The sequence below is a fragment of the Ailuropoda melanoleuca genome, chromosome 16 (genome assembly GCF_002007445.2).
Source record: "Ailuropoda melanoleuca isolate Jingjing chromosome 16, ASM200744v2, whole genome shotgun sequence".
In the NCBI taxonomy this organism is placed as follows: Eukaryota; Metazoa; Chordata; class Mammalia; order Carnivora; family Ursidae; genus Ailuropoda; species Ailuropoda melanoleuca.
Window position 1 is genome coordinate 48244841 of NC_048233.1, and position 10406 is coordinate 48255246.

General features: G+C 50.2%; 1 protein-coding gene across 1 annotated transcript; it reads left to right on the forward strand.

Annotated features, from left to right (window-relative positions):
* The first annotated feature begins 4426 nt into the window (after positions 1-4426).
* LOC100466213 (calcitonin receptor-stimulating peptide 1) lies at positions 4427-7364 on the forward strand. Its single transcript, XM_034646527.1, has 5 exons — positions 4427-4574; positions 5607-5701; positions 6023-6160; positions 6510-6694; positions 7247-7364. The coding sequence occupies exons 2-4, from the start codon at positions 5616-5618 to the stop codon at positions 6667-6669; spliced, it is 384 nt and encodes a 127-aa protein (XP_034502418.1). The 5' UTR covers positions 4427-4574; positions 5607-5615; the 3' UTR covers positions 6670-6694; positions 7247-7364.
* Positions 7365-10406: the final 3042 nt, after the last annotated feature.

The window sequence follows — 10406 nt, forward strand, 5'->3', positions numbered from 1 at the left end:
TTTTGAAGGCTTAAGGCACACATGGCAGCCAGAGGGAAAGTCCTGAGCCTACAAAGGAAGGCGGCCACAAAAGTAGCTACTAGAGCAGTCATCTATTAACCCATTCTGTAGTCATCACTGCACTGGTGAAAGGTATGGTTCGTTCTCTCATCAGAAAATTGCAGTCCAAGGATACATACATTTACAAATGATTTCAGAGAGTTCTTAAGTTTGAACCTCGAGTCTTGGAGTAGATATTATTTCTGTGAAAGGGTGTGGGACCTGAGAGCAGTCACCTACAAAAGCCTCAAGTGGCAGAGCCCAAGCTCCATGCCACTCAGTATCTGCTATGTTGCCTTCACCAGTGTGACCCTGCACCTTCAGGTGGAAAACCTATGGACAAAGCTCAGGGCCTAAACTGCTGAGCCCCGAAGTCCCAGACTGGGTCTGAGCCCTGGCTGTCTGTGTGTAGCCTCTAGGATGCACTGAGCTTGGGATCCACCATTCTGAGCCCTGTCCTTGGCTCAGCTCACTTTCCTTTGCTCTGTGCCTAAATGCATTTGCATCCTACTAACCAGGTCTTCCATTGCTGCCCTCCCCCGCCCCGGGCTTGCCAGCATACGGACGCTAGACAGAGTTCTCCAGTCAGAAGCTTCTATTTCCTGGCAGTGCCACACCAAGAGTTTAAAAGGAGGAACGCTAAATAAGGACATCTTGGAAGCAGGGTGTCCCCAAGCAGAGGCCATCAACCGGGAAGGGGAAGAGATGTGGCACAAGGCAGGTGTGTCCTAAAGTGCTAAAGCTTTTGGGGACCGAGGGGAGGGGTGCACCGTGGTTCGTGTCACTGAGGGCACATTCAGGGCTAATCTCTGCCTGGCTGGGGTCTCTGCCTGCCCCCATAGCCCCGTGATGCAGCCTCGCCAACCGCATTCCTAGCCCGCCCTGTGGGTGGGGGGATTTGCGGCTGGGGGCTGCCAACGCACCAGCAAAGGCTGCACTTGCAGTCGTGCTGGGAGAGTGTGTAGAGGCTGAAGATTGTGTACTGTGCGCTCAGACACGGAGATCCCGGCAACAGTGAGAAGCTTCTTTCTAGGCACTCTGTTGTGTTGAGGGCAGCAAGTCAGGACCTCGGACTTTCCAGGGGAGCTTGGGACTGAAAAGATCAGGTGGAGGGGTCCTAAAACCCTCCAGTTAGCTGGGTCCAAGAGAGGTGCCAGGTGCTGCATAATTTCGTTTAGGGTGCCACCTAAAATTGCCATTTATTGCTGGTATGATGAGAGCAGTTCATGATCATGCTGTGTGTGCGGGGATCCCATGAGAAGCCCAGAGAAGTTTCAAGGATTGTGTATCTCTGAGCGATCGGCACACAAAAAGATCTAAACTTGGTTTCACTTAATAATCGTGCATGAGCTCAGTGGAAAATGGTTTCGATTCATTTCTTTCTTTATTTTATTCAAGAAGGTTGAGAGGATAGTCAGGGGGACTGAGAGGATCCCTGAATCGCTGAAACTCCCAGTTCTCCTCCCGCAGCAGGACAGGAAAAAGTAAGTGGGGACTCCAACCCCACCCAGACAAGATGGAGAGAGAGAGGACCCAGGAACATCAACCGACGGTCCTTCAGGTTTGTCCTCCGTTGGCAATGGACAGAACACTTGGGGTGAAGCCCTCAGACTGCCTCGAATAGGGCTAGTAGGGAGTTCCATGGTCCTTCTTGGGAGTGGTGAGGGTCTATGGCGAAGGCATCCACCACACTCATGAACATGGTCGTGTCAGGGATCTGGGTGAGGCAGGTGGAGTAGTCGTTATACTTACACATGCCTTCCACCAAGGCAGTCATGACTGTAGGGGTCCCCTGAAAGCATGTTGAGAGTCAGAAGTGGCTCCTCAGAAGATCATCAGGAAGTTGTTGGCCATTGATCTGAATTTCTTTGAGAATGAACTTCTGTGGTTTGTTTGCCTTGCCCTCCAGGCAGCCATGTTACAGGGCTTTGTGAAAGATGATCTTGTAGGATCCCCTGGTGCTGGGCTTTCCTCTAGCCCTGAACCTCTGTACTCAGACACGGACTGACAGCAGGAGGACCATTGCTGCCATTTTCCCCATTTGTGGTGGTGGCAGCTAACAGGCAGAAGACCAGCGGGGGGCAGGGGCGGGGCTCTCGGGGAGGTGTTGCTTGAGTACGGATGGGTCTGGAGTCCAACACGTGAGCCTCCTCACATCAAGTTATGAAATAAGCTTACAAAACTAATAGCAAAATAGTCAAGCGACTATTTTAAAATCAGTATTTTCCTTGGCGATTTCTATATTAGATCGTCTTCTGTGTAGCCTTGAGAAAGGTTCCAGGGATAAGAGGACATAACCTAAGCAGCGCGCACCCGTGAAGGTCTAAACTTCCTTGTATATACTCGGTAAATCAGGGACGGACTCAGGGGAGAATGGATTTGTAGTTCACACTAGAAGGAAGAACGCGCCCGCTGCCAGTCCGCCAGGAGGAGAACGACTTTTACACCCAGTCTCGAACTCACTTCCTCTCGACGGGGATAACACCAGGACTTAAGATGGAAGAAAGCTGCACAGAGGCATCTTGGAAAGTATGTGGCCAGCAAATGAGAAGTGAAGGAGATGTGGCACAAGGCAGGTGTGTGCTATGAAATGCAAAGTCTTGTGGGGACTGAGGAGCGGGGCGCACCGTTGCCGGGATCCCATACGACGTACCCGGGCGTTATTTCCGCTCTGCCAGGGAAAACCACCTAACTGGGGTCTCTGCCTGCGCTGCACAGCCCCGCGATGTAGTCTCCCACCCACTGTGCCTGCAACACCATGCTTGCTGCGGGGACAACGGCTGCCGTGGGGACCACGCTTGCCGCCGCGGCCACACTTGCCGCTATGGCCACACTTGCCGCTATGGCCACACTTGCCGCCACCGCGACGCTTGCTGCCGGGGGAGAGTATGTAGAGGTTGAGGCTCACGTGCTTCGCTCAGACCCTGATCCTGGGAACAGCGAGAAAATTCTTTCTCAGCACCAAGAGTGCTGAGGGCAGCAAGTCAGTACCTAAGACCTCCAGGAGAGCTGGGAGTGGAAAAATCAGGTTGGAGGGGTCCTAAAACCCTCCCGCTGGTGTGTCCTGGAAAGAGTAGAGGTGCTACAATGAGAAAGCACACTTACATTCAGAGTGAGTGCAGGTACGATCTCAGCAGATCATCATCATACCATGTGTGCATGTGATCCGTGAGAGAGACTCAGAGAGAAGCTTGGGCTGCGATTCAGAGTGAACCCACGTGCATGCCCGGTGTGTCGGACCCTGTGTGCCGGCCTGTGCTCCGGGGAGTGTGCACACGTTTGGAGACTGAAATGAGTTTGTGTGAAAGCTTTGTGTGTGAGCCTTGTGTCCCCAGGGACTCTTCAGTGCCTTCAAGAGTGCTGTGCTCTCTAGTGGAGGACTGAAGTGCGGGGGAGGTGGGCAAAGGGCTGGAATTACACGCTACTGGGACACCTTGGCAAAAGCAGCCAGAAGGAAGGGGCAGGGGGGCAAATGGTTCCAGCACGGTGATGAGCCAGAGGTGCTGGCTGACGGGATAGGAAGAGGAAGGGCTAGAAGTCCGTTTGGAGGCTTGGAAAGCCTGGGTGCCTAACAGCTTCAGGCTCAGGCCCAGCAGGGCTTCCAGCTCCTCCGAACCCACGTGACAGACCACCCAGCACGAATCCAGGAAGCCACACAAGGTGGGAATCTGAAAACTGAGATCGCGATTTCACAGAATCGGTCTCTGGGCGTGAGGGCTCTTCTAAATCCCTCCCTAGCTGGGAGACAGGCACATGGCTACTCACGACAACATTTTCTCAAGCTGGGAATATAGTTCCCATTTCAAAGATGAGTACATTGAGGTGCTGAGAAATTAATTGCCCTTCACCTTACCGCCTGGAATTGAGTTCTACTGATAACGTTCTTGCTATCACTCCATCTCTTGCTTTTCCCATGAGCTTTGCCCCTCTGTGATTCCTGCTGCCCGAACCAGACACCCTGCGTGGGTCCAGAATCAATGCTGTTGCACGTTGTTAATCGTCCGCACCTCACTTAGACGGGGCCTCTAGGGTCAGACTTGGAGAGCTAGGATGTCCTGCTTCATGCATCTTGCTCCTTATGACAGCACCACTGGGGATGGAGAGGGGCAGGCGTTCAAAACCCAGTGGAACTAAACAGGCAAAATTTACTATGACGTCAAACTGCCCTCAACTTCCTGCTCATGTTAAGGGGATATCTCCCCGGTCCCCACTATCCCTCTCCCTCTCTCCACTCCCATCAGTGACCTCAATGCAAATACAAGTGGGATGGTCCCGCGGAATGTTCTAGGTTCTGGACGTAAATGGGTGACACGATCCACTGGGGTACGAGATCTGTCCCCTCATTGGTTGCTCAGAGCTCCTGGACCCCCCCAGACCCAGAGCGGCGGGAATAAGAGCAGCTGCTGGTGCTGGGAGGCAGCAGAGCCACCGCTCCGCTCAAGTGTCCCTGCCACTTCCACAGCGCCATCGCCTGACACCAACGTTGCCGCAGCTGCCGCCGCCTGTGCTCCAAGCCACCTGCTGCCTGCTGCCAGGTGAGCCCCGAGATTCCTGCTTAGCAGTATGATTCTAACTCTCCTTCTTCTTCCCTCCCCCTTCTGCATTTGTCTTTTTTGTAGCTGCTCTCCCTGAGTGTCTGAGAGTCTCTTTGCACTTCTGTCTGGGTCTCTTCCTCACAAAATCTCTGTTACTCCACGATTCATCCCAGGATCCTGCCTCAGGTAACTCTGGACGGTCTCTGTTCCGGGACTCCGTGCTTCACTCTGCACTAAGACAGGCTTTAGTCTCTCTCTTCTTACAGCACTTGCACTCAGGAAGCTGGAGCTCCACGGACACCGTGCACACAGTGGGACGCAACGGTGCTCATGGATCCTGTTTGTGCCTAGTGTTCCCTGGGAAATCATTTCGGAACTTTGGCCAGCCTCAGTGGGTGGCAAATAGGCTCAGAGACCTAGAGGCAGGTAGCCTTGAACAGCAAGCCCCATGTGTGTGTTCTGGGAGGTTTTCCCGCCTGCTTTAAGTCCTAGCCCCAATTTAAGACTCTGCTAAGCTTGGTTCTTGCAGGGAATTCTTTGTCAGAATGCGAAGCGGGTGAGTAGTAGAATTTGTTTCTTCAGTTTCTCTAAGATTCCGTCAGTAGAGATACTCCCTTTTTACCCCCTCTCCGTGCCCCAGCAGGTATGAGCAAAAGCCCTACGCAGAGAAGACAGTTCTGGGTTGTGGTATGAGAGTAGCTTCAGTGACAGGGTGTTCAGAGATTGTCTTCAATGGAGACCTGACCAGGAGATGAATGTGAGAGTGTGTAGGACGGTGGGGAGGGGGCTATGGACCTCTTTGCCCAGTTGTCCTGCTAGGATAGCTTTGCCTTCGTCTTTGTTAAACTATACATGCTACAGGCTCACTGGATCTTTCAGCAGTCCACTTCCCTGGTGAGTAAAGGGAATGACATGACCAGCCTGAAGCCACCATGCCAGGAAGTTATAGGTAGAAGCAGGACTAGAGCCCAGGTTTTTGGACTCATAGAACTTCAAATTGGTGCAGAAGGTGACATCTTTCTTCCCTTGCAGAGAAGCATCATGGGCTTCTGGAAGTTCTCTCCTTTCCTGGTTCTCAGCATCCTGGCTCTGTACCAGGTGGGCGTCCTCCAGGCAGCACCATTCAGGTAAGACAGCCGTGCCAGGAGTGCACTCCCCTTCCACTGCTCCTGGGATCAGACAATCCCTTCCTCAGAATTGTGATGTGCTGAAAGTTTACCAACTGGTGAAGGGGACAACGGGGGAGTGTATATTTTTCTGATATAAAGATGTGTAGGACGTAATTGAAAAATAGCAATGATATACAATATTCTTTATTATAAGTTTCATACAACTCATTGAGTTTCACAGAATGCTTTTGTTGTTTTTACCAGGAAACCTGGCTGCTTATTCTGGGGAGAGGCAGGCAGGGACTCAGAGCTTGCCCTGGGTTTTCTTTCCCTCCCCAGGTCTGCTTTGGAGAGTCCTCCAGACCCTGCTGCGCGCAACGAGGGGGAATTGCGACTCCTGCTGGCTACAGTGATGAAGGACTACGTGCAGATGAAGGCCCATGAGCAGCTGCAGGAGCAGGAGACTGAGGGCGCCAGGTGAGGCTCCCCACCCTGCTCAGCTCAGGGCATCCCCTCCCTCCTGTCATGCCCATGAAGGCATATTCCAAGAGGTAAGAGAGAAAACAGCTGGACAGGAGGCCAGCAAACTGCCATTGTTCACCTCCGCCTGGGACCCAGCTATTCTCAGGCTCCACTGACAATAGAGGTCACACAGACTGGTTAGAGCACATGGAAAAAGATCTCTTTCTGAAAGCAGTTGGGGAAGGTATGAAATCCCCCACTCTGGAAATTGGGCTGGTAGTACTGAGGGGACTTCCTAGCATTGGAGGTAAGTGTGAACCTCTCACGGACAGGTCTTTTCTTCTTTCTCCATCTTGCTAATTAGAGTCACTGTGCAGAAGAGATCCTGCAGCTCTGCCACCTGTGTGGCCCACTGGCTGGGCGGCCTGCTGAGCAGGGCCGGAAGTGTGGCAAACACCAACCTGCTGCCAACTAGCATGGGCTTCAAAGTCTACAATCGCCGCCGCAGGGAGCTGAGGGCTTAAGCAGTGAAAGGACTCCAGGAACAAGGTGACTGCCCTTCTAGTGTCAGATGGGAGGATGGAACACTGGGAATTGCAGGGGTGCAGTCCACACTTTAACCCTCCGAGAGCCCACATAATAGAAAAAATCCACAGGGGAATGTGCCCACTCGAATGTCTGCAGAGAGAACAGGGAGTCCCAGTAGCTGAAATGCCTAGAATTTAAGTTCATTCCCCTGCATTTGACCAGTATCTCCCTGTGACATTGAGATCATCTGCCAGAAAAGAGAGATCTGTTTATAATTGTGATTACTCCATCTTTTTAGTTTGAAAGGTAATGACATGACTTGGGCCTAAACACTCTAATGTCATGTACATCTGAATTCAGAGCCAACTCTTGGGATCACGAACTGAGTTTGCCTTCTATTAGCTGTATGACCACGGGCCAGACATGTTTTCCGGGCCAATGTCACCATCTATGAATCAAGGGCAACAATAGTATCTATTGCTGGTATTAATATGAAGACTGAATGAGATAATAGATGCCAATATTTTCACAATTAATAAATTATTAAATTCTGGCTGTTCTTTTCTTTTCTAGGTCATCATGAAGCAAACTCTACTTTTAATTTATAATGAATACAACTCATAGGATAAGGAGCATGGAAGACACCTACATATGCATGCTTAATATTAAAAACACTCTTGTCTGAAATAACCTAAAGCTAAATAAATATAGAATAAAATCATTGCAATTACCAAGTGTGCATCCTTTTGTGTTTGATTGTTCAATAAATATAACAGCCAGTCTCACTGGCTTCTCTGGTAGCAAATATGGGCCCAGTCAGCCAACCTACTGATGTTGGCAATCCTGCGAAACCTCAGGGGGATGGGGAGGAGCTGCCCAGTGGGTGTCTGGCGGCACATAATAAATACTGTGCCTGCACGGAACTCTTTGTTTGAAGAAATGTTGTCACTGGTGAACTTCATCAAGATAAGAAAGTGTTTTCGACACACTTAAGAGGAGTCCCTACTGCTACTTATGGTGTTTCTCCCTGGGAAGCCGAAAGACCTGTGAACGCTTTGTGGAGCAGGCTGACCCATGCAGCAAATGCAACAGGCTTGGGATGAAATGGGTCCTCACTATCCCTTACCGGAATTAGAACTCTATACATCTCAGAGACAATTCCCCTTTATTTTCAGAGTTCCCTGGTCCCAGCACCAGAGAGTATCTGCGCACTCCCCTTGACTCAGGTATGCCCTCACCCAGCCCTGCCTTTCCTCCGCATAAGCACCCCTCCTTCTCCCCATAGCCCACAAAGCCCTTTAGAAACAATGGCTCAGAGTCTGAGATGCTGTTACAGACTGGCAGGCCTGGAAAGGTCAGCAGGTGCCAGCAAGTCCAACTTTTCTTATTCTCTGGGGTGCTGAGAAGAAAAGTATGTTGCTCAAAAGCCTGCAATATGTTTAACAGACACATTCATACCTTTAACAAGTACTCATTGAGTGGCTGCTATTTGCTGGACACTATCCCAGGCCCCAGAAATATGGCGATGAACAGAAGGACAAAACCCCTGCATTCTAACTGGGGGAGATTGGGGTGATATATGCCGTGGCATCAGAGATGCTCAGTATTGGAAGGAGTCTGGGATGTCTTGAGTTTAACGCCTTACCTGATGCAGAAATTTCCCAGCGACAGCATCCCTGGCATCTGCTGGGACTGTCAGTGACATGCTGCTGACTGGCTCCCACGGTGACAGTACAGCCAGTTTCACTGGTGGATGGCCATGTAGGTGAGGTCATTTAGTTGGAAAAGTCACCCCCTTCTATCCACTGACTCTAGTTATTTTCTCAGGAGCCCCTAAAATTATGACCGTCATGCCCATTCAGTCTATACTCCACACTGTCACCCACTGTTGCTGGAAATCACCCAGATGGCTCCTCTATGCACAAAGCACTCCTTTGACTCCCCATTCCATGGAGTAAACACCTGGGGCATTGCAGTGGCTCCCAAGGTCCTCACTGATCTTCCCTCCCCTCCCCTCCCCACCAACCCCATCATCTGCCTGGCCTCATCTTGTACTTCCCTCTCACACACTGACCTTCTTGCTATGCTTCAACCTGCATCCCCGGACACCAACCCGCTCAGGTGTTTGCACTTGCTGTACCTGTTGCAAAATGCCATACACGCCATGACCCCATCTCCTCCAGACCTTTACTCAAATGTCATCTATCCTGGCCATCCTTTCTGAAATTGTACCTCACCTTGCCAACACACCCTAACCATCTTCTCTGCCTTAGTTTTTTTCCTCTTTACCTCTTACTACCTTCCCTTAGAGTATATTGTATATTTTTTATTTAATTAGTGTGATGTTTGTAACCCATTCCACAAACAGTGTAAGTTCCACATGAACAGGGATATGGCCAGTTTTTTAAATTGTTTCTCAATACACAGAGCAGTATGCCTGGCACAGGTAGCGCTCAAATATTTATATATTAAATGAATGAGAGAATGAATGGAGTTATGTCTTCTCTATGTTCATTGTCAATTCTCAAGTCCCCTCTTGGCTTGATTTTCTTCAGGACAAACTGTGCAAGGGCCATCATTTTCAGCAATTCAGACACCTGGACCATGAACCCTTCAAACGCCTGGATGCTTCTGCAATGGCCACCAGCCACTCTGCCTCCTGCCTCAAGACCTCCACATGGCCTGTTTCTTTGGTTTGTGCACCCTTCTCTTCCTACAATTCTCCTCCTCCACATTCATCTGACCAGCTTTTCTTCCTCCCATGCTGTAAACAAGGCAGACAGGCAGGCTGGTCTCAAGAGTGATACCTAAGACTAGGTAAGTAAGTTCAAATCAGAAGGGGAAAGAGCTGAGAAACCTTTTTAGTCTGGGATCCAAGGCAACTTCACCAATACCTAAGCTAATACTGCATTGAATTCCCACTAGAACTCTGGATACTTCTCCATTGACCCAGAGCCCACAGAGTGAGAGTTTGACTAACAAACCTTCAAACCATGACATATGGCACTGGCTGAGAACCTTAAGAAGCTATGTAAGGAGTGGGTAAGGAATCAAAGCACAACATGGACAGACAGAAGACTTCTGCTGGGCTGCAGCGTCAGTCCTTAGCACTCAAAACCACATGGGCCATTGCAGCAGAAGAATGTCCTTTGGCATCATTAAGACTCATGGCAAACACTCAGAGCCTAAGAATATATGCCATGGCTGATTGAATTACTGCTCCCAAGTCTTCACTGTGCCATGGTCATGTTATATATGCTGAGTCTTGCCATGGCTGCATGTTTGGTGAAATGGACATCCCTGCCCCTAGACGTTGGGCTTAGCCAAGTAGGCTTGGTTAGGCTGATGCGATGTTGGTAGATGTGGTAAAGCTGAGGCTTGAAATGTATTTGTGTGTTTGGGTTTTGTGCTCTTGTGATACTGCCATCGCCTTGAAAAGTACATGCTTAGGTGTCCTTTGCGCTCTTAGCCTGGACTCCAAAACGGGGCCCTTGGACCTGAACCTGACCCACAGTCTAGATCCACATGCAGCCAACACCAGCTGAGATCATCCTCATCCCTACTACACGCCCGTGACCAAGAAAAATAAGTGTTTGCTTTTGTAAGCCACGGAGATTTCGAGGTTGTATGTAATATATCTGTGGCAAAAGCTAACTGGTAGATATGATTTGAAGTGTTACAAAGTGAATGTGTCCCCCCATGATCCGTATGTTGAAGCTCTAACCCCCAATGT